This window comes from Anolis carolinensis, chromosome 5 (assembly GCF_035594765.1).
Source record: "Anolis carolinensis isolate JA03-04 chromosome 5, rAnoCar3.1.pri, whole genome shotgun sequence".
Lineage (NCBI taxonomy): Eukaryota > Metazoa > Chordata > Lepidosauria > Squamata > Dactyloidae > Anolis > Anolis carolinensis.
Window position 1 is genome coordinate 22441276 of NC_085845.1, and position 16980 is coordinate 22458255.

Genomic DNA, 16980 nt, shown 5'->3' on the forward strand with positions numbered 1-16980 from the left:
ACTAGTACTTTCTCTCTAAAACAAACATGGTAAGAGCCTAAAAAAACAAGAAGGGTCTTTATATGAATTTTTCTTTGACTCAAACTTTGATTTAAAGCAAACTGATGGTACTTCAGCACTCTTGCACACATTTGCTTTAAAGAAAACGCCTTTAAAGGCCCTGAAGAATCATTCACTTAAGGTTTGTTCAGAAGTTTGCTAATACATGTAGAATGGAGTCACGATTTCACATTAGTGCAACCAGTACCTTAAAATCTTTGTACACGGGATATTTTAAGCATTAATTTCTCTTTGAGATATAACAAACCAATTTTTATTTTTCATCAGTAATCCAAGTCCTTTAATAAAATGAGCATAATCCTATTGAATTGTTCAACTACAAACACAAAATAGAAATCTAATCTCCTGAGATCTTCAGGAGAGGCCCTTCTCTTGGTCCCACCTCCATCTCAAGCTCATTTGGTAGGAACGAGAGAGTGGCCCTTGGTGGATGCGCCTCGAGTCTGGAACTCCCTTCTTCTCAGGGAAGCCAGAATGACCCCTTCCCTGCTGCCCTTCCAGCGGCAGGCTAAAACCTTCTTATTCAGGCAAACTTTTAAAGATGAAGGTGTTTAAGACCATCAAGGGCTGCTATGATTTTGTGGTGTGATTTTATATGAATGTATGGTTTTAACCTGGATTGTTTTAATATTAATGTTGTTTAATACTGTTTTAATATTTGCATATTTTTATATTTTAAGTTGTACTGAAATGCTTTAAGTTCTGAGCTGCTTTGAGTCTCCTCATGGAGAGAAAAAGTGGGATATAAATAAACTAAATAAATACACAAGGTTTGTGGGTTGAAAGATATGGACACCAATGCTTCAGACATACAATGAGACAGGGAATACACATTGATGCCTCCCTCTCCTTTCTCTGAGAGCTGATGCTTTTTATTAATTTAGAATTCCTGCTTCTATCCCTTTTGCAGGGATTCATATAGGCAAAAACAGACATATGTTTGCCCTAAAGGAAGTTAAAATATAAACTAGGCAGTATGGAAAGTGGAAGTGAAGGTGTGAGACAAACACTAATCAGAATTGTGTGTTACACTGAGTAAGACTTCAATGGGGAAGGAGTAAGTGTTTTCTTTTTTTGCAATATTGTCACGACCCAGGCTACAGAGCACCAAAAACCATACACAGAGGCCAGAATCTATCTAATATCTTTATTAAGGAAATATATATAGTTAATAAAAGCAAGTGTATGAAATAGTCCAGAAGTAGACCTTTCAAGAAAGGTCAAAATTAGTCCCAAGAAACAATGTCCAATATGAAATATTAAGGTCCAAAGTTGTAATCCAATAACCGAAACACTCACTTGCCAAGCAAGTGAGGGGAGATGACAAGGTCCTTTAGTCCATGAACTTGAGCAAGGCTAGGAAATAACTTGATACTTGGAACACAAGGCTTGATTCAAGGCAACAAGGTAACGAGGAGCAAGAACAAGATCCGTGGAATTACTTGGCAAAATCCGGGAAAAGAAAGCAAGGCTGAGCCCTGGAAAACAAGGCGAGGTCCGCGGAGGTAAACAAGGCTGGAAACAGGAGCGAAGGCTTGGAATCAGGGACAAGGCTTGAAACAGGAACGAGGCTTGGAAACGGAGCGCGCTGTCCACACACAACTTACTCCAGTAGCTGACGAATTGACTCCGCAAGATCTCTTTGTGGGTAAAACACCTAAATAGGGTCTAGTTTTCCCACCAAAGAGCAGTTCTCTGGGGAACCAGAAACGAAAGCTAATCTCAGAGTCCAGATGCATGACTCCTTAAGGTTTCCCATGGAAAGCAGGCTTAATCAGCTGAATTCTTAGCAGCTATCCTAGCACTCCTACGAGAGGCCGCTTGAACTCCTCTCTGATGTTTACAAAACTCGTGGCGAGAAAACACAGGAGATTTAGACTCAGGGCTTGTTTGACAGATTTCTGGAAGACAAATCTCTTGCAGGTGCAAGGTTCCCAAATCTGGCTGGGAAGGTTCCAATTCTGACTGAGACGGTGAAAAACCCAAGTTCTCCTCTTCATCTGGGACTACAGTGCCATGAACGGGACTACATGGCCCATGACTCATCACAAATATCTTTATTTGTATATACAAGCATCACAAGACAGCCCGGAAATGGGACCCAATTCTAAACATGAACATTATTATATTTCATATACTTAGCCCAAAGATAAGTTCATGCAATATATTTAAATATTTTCTGCATGAAACAAAGCAAGGGTGTCATTATCTTAGCAACCCATGATGACATTTTTGTATTGGGGAGTATTTTGGAATTGTAGATCAGGAATGAAGAACCTGTACTCAAATTGGAACATTGTTCTGTTCAGCTTTGCTGTGTAAAGAGTTCACGACTCAAGACTTTGTTGTGACAAAGATATCTCTGTGTTTAATTGCAGTCAATTCCACCTCTCTTACTAGCTCCATTTCTTACTACTTTCAAAATCAATTGCTTTGAATGCCTGAGGAACAATGTCAGAGCTGTACAATGGATGATTCCACCTCACAGGAGATAACAACCTTGGGCTTATATAGCAAGGCAAGACATAAATCAGTTTAAATAATACAGTAAAGCTTCAGCATCTTTTAAACACTGGACATCAAAGGTAAAACTCTGTACAAGCATTCCAATCCAACACAGATTGCATTTTATACCTGACTTTTATGTAGAGAGTCTCTAAAGCACATCTTTATAGTGATTGATGCATCTTTTCCATCTGGCTAAATTTTGGGAGAACAATTTATCTTGACTATACTTCATGCACCTACACTAGTTTTTCATCTGATTAAAAAGATTTGACATGGAACCCTTAAGGAACCATATGTAATCTTCTCTTAAAACATTATAGCAATTTCATACAATTATACCTACCACAGCTGCATCCTACGGAATCCTGGAATTTGTAATCTGGTGAGGCAAAAAACTATACATCCCAAGATCTCATAGGATGGAGCAAAGGCAAATAACGTGGTATTGAAGTCTGATAACTGTATAGTATGAAATAGAAAAAATATTTCCAGCTGATCAAATAAATTTAAATATTGTGAGTAGAAGGGGAAACTTTCAGAAAACCATATTCTTCATGTTAAGAAAAAGTATGGCTGTATTATGCACATCTTCATATGATTGAAATTAACGTGTGATGCATATGCATCTCACCAAATTGTAATATTCTGTAATATTTACTTTTTACTTTTATTGTTCCTCTGGTATATACAGGGAGTCCCCAAGTTATGAACAAGATAGGTGTTATTAGGTTGAATTTGTATGTAAGTCGGAACAGGTACATTTTTAAAATGTAACTCCAACCAAATTATTTTTTTAGCTTTGCGATGTTCATTGTGCTGTCTGTGTCCCTGTTCAAAAGATTTCATCTTGTGATAATTAGATTTTGAAAAATGTGGCTTGTTGGGGAAACAAGGATTGGTGATAAGGCTTCAGTTGCCTTATCACCTTTTCTCCATGATAACTCTTTCAGGAATGAATTTTCCTTCCCAGAGGTAAATTTCTCTCACTTCCTATTATCTCACTCCCGTTTGTAATTTTGAGACATTTTTAAGTTGTGGGCTGCCTGTAGTTGATACACTAAAGCAATCAAAGGAGAAAGGTTTGGGAGGAACTAGTTTCCCCCATAAATACTCCTCTTACTTTTCACAAATCTTGACATACCTTATCACCAAGTTATTAATTGTAATAGTTATTTCTCTGCCCTTCCAAATATGAAAGTAACACTAAATTACATAGTAACTGCTACTATTTTGTTACAGGGAAATGGTTATACTGGATAGTGACAGAAGAACAGCACATATCGAATGTTCTCCGGGCTCTTGCTGAGTTTGCAATGGTCTGAGGCTAACATTGTGGTATAACTGTTTCCATGGTGGATTATGACTCTGGAGTTATAAAAAAAAAAACTTGCTTGGCCATGGAAACCCACTGGGCGATGTTGGGCGAATCACACACTTTCATCACCAGAAAACCTCATGACAGAGTTATCTTAGGAGCACCTTAAGTCAGAAATAACCTTTACGTACACAACAACAACAACAAAAGCATGGGTAACAGCAGTATTTTGGATTAGCTCTTGCTGAGCAGTGTGCTTCTGAGTCATGCTGTTTTAGATGCTGAGGTGAATGAGTGAAGAGGCTGTTTTGTACCATAGACTGAGGATTTGTGCTAGTCAGACTTTTTAATAAAAGAATCCAACAGAATTTAGTGATCCCTGAAAAATGTGGAAGCAAAGAACTATGTTCTAAAAACTGCAACAACAACAACAATAAAATAACTTTCCAACATTTTGTTTTCGCATTCATCTTATAAGACCTTAGACCTTGAATTTCCAATCTTTACATGTGTAACCCTATGATGGAAATTCAAAGGGTAAAATTCCAATGACAGCTCTATTGCTTGATATTACTCCTAGCACCATCTTGTTTATTTTCAAATAAGCAGCGATTCTATTTTCATTTTTTAATAGAAACCTCATTATGGAGGCAAAATGTATTTAGGTTCCGTTCTTCATGTGAAATAAATTGCTCAGTTGTTTCCGAGGTAATTGTACAATGCTTTCCAAATTCTTCCTTGTTAAGATAAGTTGAATAAATTGGAGTTTGCTAACAGACAGTGAATCATCAAATACAATGTCTGTACCTGAAGGTAAATCTTTGTGGTAGAGTTTATTATTACATCCATACCTTCAGATAAGATCATGAATCTTTCCCAGCTTTCTATTCACATCCCCTTTTTAACGTTCTCTTTAGAAAAATTGTGTGTTCTCATTGCTTCAGTTTACTGAATTGATCATTCTCTACTGTTATCTTTAGCTGTAATCATACAGCTCAACAGAGACAATGTCATGACCAGATATTTAAAAAGAAATATCTTACTTCTGTGATTTATCAAATATGTCAAATTCAGACTGAAGAAACACTGCAGAGGCTAAATAAGTATTCATAACTCAGGTTAAATAACACACTCTATATTAACTAAATACTTGTTAATTCATTTGGTTTTTAGTAAGCTTTCTATACAATTTATATAAATAATGAAAATCCTGTTCATAGATAACAAAATTTTCAAGATAAAACCAACTGACGTAAAGGGGAAGGATGCCAAGAACCACCCCGGTATGTATGTTGAAAGCAAATTATAAACAGGCAATTTCAACAGAATCTGGTATCTTTATCTAGAACCCAGAGCACTCAATATTTTTGATGTCGATTCAGTGGTATATTAATATACCAAATGTGTTTACTCCAATTCAGCTCCTACAGAGGCTGACAACTTGAGAACTCCTAACTCATCTGCTCTGATTGTGTTCATTTTCAAAGTTTGAGTGGCAGCCCCATGGTCCTACTAAAATGTAGTTTTAAGTGGAAGGGAAGGACTATAACTGAAGATGATAAGTTGTCCAGCAGCAACAGTCAAAAGGCTGTCCAAAGTCACTGTAAAAACAAAAGCAGGTAGCACCGACTGTTCTGAGTGGTTAGCAAGAATGGAACAATTTCCAGGCCCAGTTAATAGCATGTCTAATGTACTGCTTTAGTGACAAACATTTGGCAGCTCAAAGAGCAACTTCCTGTAAAAAGCAGTTCTAATCTCTACTGGAGTTTTCATTTTGAAATGTAAAATACTCAGCTATAACTTTGTTGCATACAAAGATGGGAAAGTACGGAAGTTTTCTTCATGTCAGGGTAGATTACAAGAAGTTTTTGAGCATTTTCTATTATTTTTCAATTTTTGAGCTTTTAATATCATAAGTTTTGCAGAAAATATGGGGGGTGGGGAGTGCAACCCAAATATTGTTTTTCATATATTTATTTTATTCCTATTTAAAATCATGTGGTGGATGATTTTTTTAAAAATGAAGTATATTGGAATATTGACAGTTCCTCTTTTGTTTTCTCAAGAATGGGAATATTTCTAATTATTTATTCCAAGAGGAATAGACTCACTGATTCAAGGGAATATATGTAAGTGATGACTCTACCAAAGTTCTTTTGATTGTGGGTAGCTACTCCAGTTGGATCTAATAACTGAAATTAAGTCTTTGGCTGCAAGCAAAAGGTAACTGAATTTTGACAATTCTGCGTTTCTGACAGATAGTGAGTAACTTCTGTAACTTAGGTATGATTACAGTGCAACAGTGCTCCACGATCAACTTCAGTTACATTGTACATGGGGATCTTTATATGTATTCCTGGGCCCTTTTTTTTACAACTTTCATAAAGCAGGGAGTTCATAAACATATTAGATTTCATCCTCACCACTAATTTTATCTTGCTGATGGTGCCATATTCCTTTACTACGCTGCAACACAGTCTTCTGTGTATTCATCATGCTTTGTCTTCTTGGAACTGTCACCATTATTTAAGATGTAGATGTGAAAATAAACTTCAGAAAAAAATACTCCAAAAGAAAAACATCAGCAGAACAGTGACTGTTAATAATGAATGTGTAATTGTTATTTTGGGCTTTTGATTTTTTATATAAATGCCTTTTCCATGAACAGAAGGCTAATCAATCAGAAAACCTCTGTGCTTTTCACTACCACATTCATCCTATCTGTGAAAAGTGTATTATCTATGAGTGGAAGCTACTACTAGAGGTTCTTTTTATTAAAACAAACTTGTGGAAAAGTGAGATTTTTCAGATAACTCTACTGGAAAAGATGCTTTTAAATCAAGTCCAGTAACAACAAATCATTAAGTGATATTGAATTCTTCCTTTAAAAGGCATTTATTGAGTTACTCTTGATTTGCTTTCTAGATGATCCATAAAGATGTATTTATCTATCTTCAAGGTGTTTCAAAAGCACTATTTATTTGACAGAACTCTAAAATTATGTTGCTCATTTTCACAACCCAAAAAATGTTCGCTTTTAATATTTGAGGTGCAGAATGGATTGGAATTTGAACAAATATAATCTATGGGGACTGTGGAATTGTACATACAGTAGATGTGTGTAGTTCTGAATGAAAAGCATAATAAACTAAGATGTAGAGAACAGGGCAAAAAATGAGCCATAAAATCAAAATCCTTTTGCTTCCACTGACGCTTGCACAGACACAAGAAGACATTGCCTCTTTCTAACTAATAGTACTTAATTCTTCAAAATACACAGAATAACCTGCAAAGAATAAGAATGTGTAAGAATAACCTGGCTAAAAAAATAAAAAAATAAGATGTGGCCAGGAGTTTCTCCTCTAACCCCAATAATTTTATTGAAGAATTCCCCAAAAGATCTGAGAGTTAAAGTTATGAATAAAAAATTAGTGGAAGTGGAAACTTTTCTTTCTTGGGTAAATTTGATAAGTTTGGAGCAACAAGGTTTTTTGAATTGGTTTTAAAGGCACCAGTTATATAAATGGGAAAAGGGCTGGTTAGGTAAAAACCCTATATACAGTTAAATATATATGAAGAATGGCTATGTAAACTTAGAAATCAAGAAATATCTGGGAAAGGGCTAATTGGGAAAATATACAATGGTTTAATAGGCGAGTAAAATTACTGTTGTCATTGCCAATTCCCTTTAAAGTAGCCTTATAGAACTGCAAGTACAGTAGTTCTATCACTCTTCCCATTCCTACTTGCTACCCTGGTTTTTACTGTATTTAACCACATATAGTCACACATTTCCCCCCTTTTGGGGGATGTGACTATTTTGAGGTGACTGGCTACTATTACATGGTGAAAAAAGAAGCTATGGGGCTTCTCTTGGCTAGCAGCTGAAGGAAGCCCCATAGTTGCAAAGGGATCAAACATGCAGGGGAGTGAAGCTTCACTCTCCTGCATGCCTGCCTCCTTCTCTTGAAGATAAGAGCTTGCTGGGGCTGGCAAAGGGGTGGGATGAGCAGGCATGTTCACTTGTCCATATCTGCAGCTGAAATGAGGACAGGTGTGTGGGTGGTTGAGGCTTCACCCACCTGTGCACTTCTTCCCTTAGCAGCTAGTTGTGATCAGGAGAGGTGCTGGGGTAGGTGAACTGTTATGCGATTATTATGCAGGGAACAGCAAAATACTAATTTCGCCTTTCTAAAAAGTGGGGTGCAGCTATAATGCAATAGTGACTATTGTGCCATGAAATAAAGTATTCACGCTATGGAATGACAATTCCCAATTTTGGAAACTGTGTGCTTCTTGAGTGAACAGAACACCTCTTGAGAGTGTAAGTATATAGTTTGGGAGGATTCATACTGATGATGCACCTGGCTGAAATATAATTTTTAATAATTATTAGAAGAATAATTTCTGTATTAAATGGTCATTTTGAAATGTTGGTTCAGTAACATACCAGAGATATGAGGAGGATTTGGTTAAGAGTAAAAAATTATGGAATGTGAAGTGCTAGGTTTCCATAGCAGTGGGATACTCTGACCCTCAAAGCTCCAGGCCAAAAAGATAAGATAGTGGGAACTGGAATACAGTGACTTCATTAAGTGGGGATGAACAAACAAAGTAGAGTTGAAGGAGGAACAAGAACTGGGAGGAGCATGGGATGGGGTGAAGAAATGTTTGTGTACAATGTGTGACCAAGAGAAACTTATATATAGGGGCACCCATTTTGGAAATAAGTGTGGCATTCTGGCCTTTACAGAGCCCACCATGGCTTGCTTTTGCAGAAATAAAGCTTCTATGTTATAATCTACTCATTTCTGGTCTAAACTGGGAAACAAGATCAGGAATATATTTAAAGGAAGGACTGTCATTTCAATACATCAGTGTAGGGCCAGGTAGATTTTTTTGGTTCAGACTACTTTTTTGGTTCAGATTACTAGCTAATCCTTGACAGGGATCACTTACCAAGATTTCATGTACCACTAACTTTTGAAGTAAATATCAGAGAGCGATTTGGCTACTGGAATATCAGAAAGCCATTCAGCTATGGTCTCATAGCCCAGATGCAAACTAAGGGTTTTTTGTTATGCCAGGTGCTTCTTGAAAGTCTAGCCAATGATGTCAACTGTTGGTGTTTAGCATAGGATCATAATAAGATGCTTTCCCAATCCTCTCTGATCTTCACCAGATGTCAGGATGATTGTGTGCTATTGAAGCAGCATTGTGAATCTTGGGAAGAAGACATTGGTTACTAGAGAAAATGGAAAGGAATATCATCATGATCAAAACAGTGCATACAAAGTGTAAGGTGGAATTACACTTGTATATCTCACTAATAAAACATTGGTTGTTATGGGGTTCTGCCCTTGAAGATGATACAAAAAAGCATGTAGGGCAAAACACAGAAGCTATATTTTTGGTTGACAATGGTTTTATGTCACAGGAACCATATCATACCAATGTTAAATGAGCTGCACTGGCTACAATATGCTCCAGATCTGAAACACTTCAAGAAGCTAGTTATAACATTTTAGGTCCTAACTAATTTTGACCTTCATGTTTGAAGACCAGCCTTTGCCTCTATATGTCTGTCTGAAGACTGCCATCTACTGCAAGGGCCCTCTTACAAACCCCACAACTGGAAGAAATACACTGTGCGAGGGTATGGGAGAGGTCTATGAGGCCTAATTATCTCAACCAAATCTTCATATATCCATGGCTTTAACCTGTTTCAATTTGCTATGCATTTCATCTGTTGTTGATTCTGTAGTGAAATGTTATTGCACATATTTTGAATTGCTTTAAATTGTGTATCACTTCTGCGAGCTCATGATGGAGTTTGCAATATGAATATTACAATAATCAACCAATGTACGTATTTGTGGGTTTCTAACTGTCATGGTAATGGCAGTGCAATGAGTTGCTGATGTGACTCTATTCAGAACCTATAATCTTCATAATCAATGTAGCAACCTCTGTAGGTTACATATATGCAATCTCCCATGGCACGCTATCTTCAATGCCTGGATCTGAGAAACAACTCCTGAGGAGTAGGTATCTTATCAATACCTCTTGTAAATATTTGAGACCCTTGTTACTCTCCAACCCATTTATTTTGTGAGAAAGTCTACATATTTATTTATCACATAATTATATATTTTCTGCCTAGCCCTGTAATTTTTAAAACAAATATACAATTATGTTCAAAAAAGTATTTCCCTTCATACGTTCAGGTTAGATTTTCCTAGTTCTGTTAGATTCATGGTAGAAAAAGGATGTTGAAGGAATGTGAGGTAGGGGACTTAATGGAGACTGGAAAGAGCAATTCAGAAGACACATTAAATGCATCAACTCAAGAAAAAGACACTGGTGGTTTAAAATGGAGAGGAAAGTGGCTCTTTCTTCTGCATGTGCTGCAAAGCACTAATTATGTTGTAGTGGCACAGTGAGACTTATGTAGAAATGGCTAGAACTGGCCATTAAGAGAAGCAATGGATACAAGCTGAGCCCTTTATGTTTCTCTGTCCTCTCACCAACTATAACAGCCTTCATTTAATGTTCTTATTAAAATGAAAAATCTCAACTTGTGAGAGAGAACAAGAGGAGTATTCTTTCCCCTCCCACTTCTTTGTGCTGCCACACAATATTGACTGCACTCTCCATATGATAAACTCTAAAGCAGTTTCATTCATTTCTGTAGTGTTATTTTGTGGCAAAAAGACTGAAGGGTATATGGCAGCTCTTGAAAAAAACACTCACTGCATGAACTGAGAAATACTGGCTTTCTTCATATAGTTCCATTCACTAGTCAGGACTGAACTACTTCTGTCAGGAGTAGATATACCATTTTTCAGTAATTTCATTCCCTGAGGATGTGACAAATAATTTTAGAAATTTTCTTCAACAACAGCACAGTTTTTGAAGATTATTTACAGGTAGTATTTATCTCTGCAAAATTCCCATACAATATTTTTGCACAGAAAATAGAATTTTCAACACAAGTAAAATGAATTTTGCACAGAAATATTGCCTTTTGTACAAAAAAAATCTGTTTCCTACACAGAAAATTGTATGGTTGGAAACTTATCAATATTATTTACTTGTGAGAAAATGCAGAGAATTTTGTGCAGAACAAATGCTGGATTCACCTCCTCATAGTTTCCTAATCTTGAGAAACATGTTTTCAAGCCTTTTTGAATGTTTTCCAATGTTCTTTCCATTAATCAGCATAACCAAAGAAATTAGTCTAGCCTTTCTTCCTTGCTCCTCTGAATATTCTGAAAGATAGTTCAGTGGGGAAGAGAAATCTTTTCTAATAGGTGTTTGCATGGAACTAAAGTTTAAAGCAAAAAAAAAAAAAGAATTGTAAAAACTTCTGCCATGCTAGCAAGTACTGATGCAACACTACATTTAGGTTTTTATGTGATATTTTCTTCCTCACTGCCCATATATCTTTGGTACATGACATTTTGATCGCAAGTCATATAAACTGGTCTGTTTGTTCTCTGAAAATGTACTTTTCCAAACCCCAAATGCATCACAATTTTTTTTAATAAACATGGCTCACACTCGGTGGGGGAACTTGCTTAAGGCCACTCACTAAAACCATTACTCACTTGAGCCAGGTATCTGAATGTTTCATCTACTGCATGAATGTATATATTTAACTCAGTTAGTTATTGAACTAAACTTCTAATAAACTCAAAAATGACATTGCCCAAGGATGATAATTTTCCCTGAGGTCTATTCCACCTACATTATGGTAGATAGCTGAGCAAGCCAGGGTCCATAAAGTGGACCTTCCCAAGCACTCCAATGCAGATAATGGAGAATCACATTTCCAGACATGGCAGTTGTACTAACATCACAGTTTAGAAATGCATGGTCATTTCCACCAAGTTTTCAGTCTGTAGACTGACCAAACTGTGTGCTTTACACTAGCATGACAATTTCTGGCTGCTGACATTTTAAATCATTTTCATATTTCATGTTCAGTGAAACGGAAGAAACTGCCTTATACGGAGATAAATCACTGGCCTATACAGGTTAGTATTCACAATTTTGATTGGCAGTAACTCTCTAGAATTTACAGATGTAGCTCTTATTTGTAGCTCTCCTTGAAGGAAGCAACAAGTAATTTTAGCAATTTTATTCCACTGCACTGAAGACTATTTCATAACTCAGGACTATTTTAAGCAAAATTCACATGTGTTTGTTTTGTAGAGAAAATTATATTTTCCAGCCAGGGAAAAGAATTTTAAAATGAGTCTGACACATAGTTTTGATTATCATGCATCTCCTAGTTATTCCTTGTGTCTGGGGAAAGAATATAAACATTCTATAAATAAATAAAATAAGTATAGTGTGTTTTCTAGTGTTTAACTCCATGAAATGGTAACATGACTGGACTGCAAGTCACTGTAACTGGCCAGCTCAGGAACAGTGAAGGTGAACCCCCTTTTATGCTGTACAGTAAAAGTTGTCACTTTGTGTTTTCACTGTCTAAAACATTTACACAATTTTAAATGGTGATTGCCAACAAGCAGCTGCCAAATCGAGCTCATCAGTTTAATTGCTAATTATCAGTGTGGGTTCAAAGAAAGTATTTTTAATGCAGAAGGGCTATTAAGCATCTGTAACATTTTTAGTTTTAAACTAGAGACTTAACCAAGGGAAAATGCACCAGAATTTACTGTAAGTAGTATTCACAACTAACTAAACCTATTTCCCCCCTGCATGTCAAATGATGACTGAGAAAGATTAAAGAGCCACTGCACCAACCAAGCAAAATTGATCAATGAATTTAAACAAAAACAAGAGCCACAAATGGAAAATAGACTGAAAATATTCAGAAATATCAGATATTACTGCCATTTTCTATTTGACATCTTCTAATTGAAATATTCCAATAGAATTTACCATATTTTATGGAAAATGTGTACATCCCAATAAAACATTTTTTCTTGGGGGAATTCATTCATTTTTACTAAGTGAAATGCTATTTTACTAAACTGGCAGACTAAATGCTAAATAGCTGGCTTCTGGTGAGCATTCACCAAATGCTTTTCTGCTGCAGTTCCACAAAGATGAAAAATGTTTTTAAAAATGTAAAACAAAAAACAAAAAAAGACCAACACCGTGACTCAATGTGTCTTGCTTCCACTGTAAGTCAGGGTAAACTCATTTCAGTCTACATGTTACTGGAATGAGAATCTGCAGAGTAAATACTGCATTAGGAAACACCTCGCTTTTGAGATTAATGAAAATTAAATATTTGTATAATAAAGCTAGATAACTGTGTTTCCAAGAATTGCTCACCCTGAGTTCCTTCAAGAATGCAGTGAAGTTTAGATATGAAAGCTGAAGAAAGAATTCAATATTATTATAGATGTCAATAGAGTAAATATAGCATTAAATACTTTATTCCCTCTTTAATTAAGGGAAACTGAGCCACATATAGTCTCTATTCACAATGGTAAAAAGGTGAAATGAAATGGTTACACAAATCTCATCTACCACCACGGGAATGCATTTATCCTGTCAGAAGGTTTATTTAGGTAAAATAACTATTTGTTTGACTGCAGACTATTTCTCTGGATTAAAGGCCATTACTAGCAATGCACTTCAGATTTGACAGATTAATGGATCCACATGGTACCACTCTTAAGTTCAAGTGTCTGTCAAGAGAAATAAATATCCAACTTTGAATTGTGAAGTTTGAGGGGAAAATATCCTTCAATTTCTTCTGCAGTGCCCACAGAAATGCTAACAATGGACTTCAGAATCTGACCAATTTTCACAGGTTTCCGTTAGAGACATTTAGCAAAGCAAATGAATACTGAAAAACTAAGGAATGCATCTGGAAGGCAATAGCAATAGTAACCAGAGCCTGAAAAAAATTGCGTTTTTGGATTATAGCCTCCAAAATTTCCCAGTCTGCATTAAGAAATTATTCAAAATTAATTTTTGCATACTGTTCAAAGACAAAAATTGGAGCACATGTTACTGAGTTGCATCAGATGTGATCAAGACAGGAAAGAAATGTTGATGAGAAGAAACACATAAGATAGGAGATGCTGCAGCAGTTTGTATTTACCAGAGTCTACAGGCAACAGAAAGACTCTGTTCTCTCCACTCCCCAAACTTACTTTACACTTAGAACTCGGTTTGCAACAATTAAAGTAAGTTAAGAAAGTGATCAGAGGACATGAAAACTGGGACACTTTAAAAACAATTGAAAAAACCAAATTGGGACAGATGGAGAGGGTATGTTTTTAAGCTAGCTGAAGCTAAATTAATGCATTGCTATCACAAGCTCTGGTTATAGCCATGTTCGTACAGCAATCTGTTTTTGATAGGCAATCATGACAAGGTTCTATTAAGGTCTATCCAAGACAATTTGTTGCTTGAAGGACATAAGATTTATTTTTGGAAACCACTTTGGGACCATTTGGTTTTGGGAGAAAGGAGGTATATAAATTTATTAAGTAAATAAGTAAAATAAATAAGACTGCATTTCTTCCTGCTCCATTCCATCTACACAGATAAACTGATATGTAATCTAATTTCACTACAGCATCAACAATAACAACAAGCCCATCTGAACTGAAGATGGTAAGCTAACGTAAGATACTGGGCAAGATTAGCTACATGAAGTCAGGATGAATGGTAGCAGGAAGGACACTGCCATTGACTCATCCTCTAGTCTCAGCTACCAGAGGTAACTGCCTCACTGCCTAATGGCAGAGTCAATCTTGTAATAATAAAAGTTGTACAATGTGGAGTTTTGTCTAGATTCATTTTTAACATCCACCTTTACTAAGAAGCCTTAATTTCTGAACTGAACTGGAGTTTATACGGAATGGCACTCAGAGCACCAGGACTTTTAAAATGTTATCATTATTGCTCAAATTACTCAGTACATTTAATGGAACAATAATAATAAGATTCTGCTACTAGCAACCTTTACTTCTCATAACTACTTCAGAAACCATTTTTAAAAAATCAAATAATACAGCAACTCCCCCCCCACACACACACACAGAGAAATAGTCTATTTTTTCTTGACCTTAGTACATAACTGCAAAGTTTCTGAAGAAATCCTCAAGAGAGATAAAAAGATATATTGGATTATGATCAAGGTAAACATATTTAAAATAAGTCAGTATGGGACAATCAATTTTATTTCACACTTTCTCATAGTTGAGGATATCAACAATTTAGGAAACAGACTAGGCATGAAATTTTGGGTTAAGATTAACCAGTACATTATCATTGTGATACAAAATTCCAAGAAACCATATTCAAAGGTAAGCACTGATATTTGGTACAATACTTCTGAATCAGACTTTGGCGGCAGATTATTATTCAAACAGAGCAAGAGTCATGCAGATATAATAAATAAAATACTTACATGCAATACGAACATAAGCTTTCCTGCTCTTAGTAGTGCCAGCTGAGCTCCAAGCAACACACTGACACCAGTAATCTTCAGGGCCAAAGAGTTCTTCGACTTGCTGGCGTGAAATCTCAATGCTTACTTCTCGGACAATCAGTCCTACCAAAACACAACCGATACTTTCATGTTTATTTCAGAACTTGGAGATGCCATGCCAATGCCAATCTCAAATGCAATAAATAAAAATCACAAAAATTTCAATAGTAATTGAGTCCTGCAACTTCAGCAAGACTACAAGTCCGATCTCATGCATCAATTGTCAATTATTCATATAACACAACAAATGTGGATAATAAAAAGAAGAGGGGATCCATGAAATGACTAGGAAGGAAGGGGAATTATTCCTCTTTGGCACGGGACTTCTATTTATCCTGTGTGGGGCCTGAATCTACTACATCAATGTAACCACTGACAATGTAGACCTGACCTTTAATATATTTTGCTAAAAGTTTCTGCCTCCTCACACTTTTCCCTTGCGTCTGGGGCTGAGAAACCTAAGAAAGTGTCAAGTATTTACTTACTGTGCATCTTTTGAAAAGGTGAAGCTGCACTTCTCCCAAGAATCTAAAACATATCTTATTTCTGTCTAGATGTTCCCCTGCATTCTGGCTCAATGCTATGAAATCGTGGGAGCTTAAGTTTTACAAGGTCTTCAGTCTTCTCTGCTATAGCATGTTGGTTCCTCAGGATTCCATAGCATTGAGACATGGCAGTTAAAGTGGTGGCATATTGCATTAATTCTACATTTTAGATGCACCTCTTATTAGATGAGTCTAAAACATTAAAACAGAGGTTAAAACATCATTTTCCAGAATTTACTCCCATATATGTTTTGCCAAAGGACAACACAAATGTTGTGTGTAGACTCACATTAACTTCAAAATGATATTACTAGAACTTTATGCTACTAAAATTCCTTCTTTATTAATAAATGTATATTTTTAAAAATTCATCTAAATAACATTGTTTGGATAAACAAATGAAATGGTTATATATTCTGCTCATACTTCCAGTCTGAATTAACAGAAGAGAGGTGTGCAATGTGTATGTAGATGAATTACAATCCACTGACAGCAAACTGAATTCCTCTCTGCACAGGTGTTTCCTCTCTGCCTGCCCTATGCAAGGTGATGTTGTTAACACAAGTATCCCTAATTGCTGTTTGTGTTCTACAGCTGAAATCAGTCAAATTCTTTACTTTTGCCTCCAGTCTCAAAGAGGTTTCACTGAGGTTATCAGCAATTAATTATTGTTTCCCTACAGTTACATGCAGCCACTTATGAGGAGAATGTAAGCCAATTCTATTAACAACAACAACAAAAAAACCAATATAATTTTAGAAAACCTGAAATACATGAATACTACTGTTCAAACTGGTTGTGGGAACATGTTTTCATTTGAAACTCTTTTCCTACTTAGAGGGTTGTTATTATTTTAATATTATTAGTTCCATTTTCCTTGACATTTTGAACATATCAAATTATGAACTGTTGTAAACTGCACATATTCGTATTTAACTCTGAAGTTAACAAACTAAGATGGGGGAATATATATATATATTGGTCTACTCACATTTGCATGTTTTCGAACTGCTAGGTTGGCAGGAGCTGGGGCTAACAGCGGGTGCTCATTCCAGTAGATGACC

The 16980-nt window shown here is 36.1% G+C and overlaps 1 protein-coding gene across 6 annotated transcripts in view; it reads right to left on the minus strand.

Moving 5' to 3' along the window:
• The window catches only part of unc5c (unc-5 netrin receptor C), a 369639-nt gene that overhangs the window by 112904 nt on the left and 239755 nt on the right, over window positions 1-16980 (minus strand). For all 6 annotated transcript variants that reach the window (XM_062982200.1, XM_003221174.4, XM_062982202.1 and 3 more), the window contains one exon: window positions 15291-15434. In XM_062982200.1, coding sequence (XP_062838270.1) covers window positions 15291-15434 — 144 coding nt within the window. The remainder of the gene's footprint in view (window positions 1-15290; window positions 15435-16980) is intronic.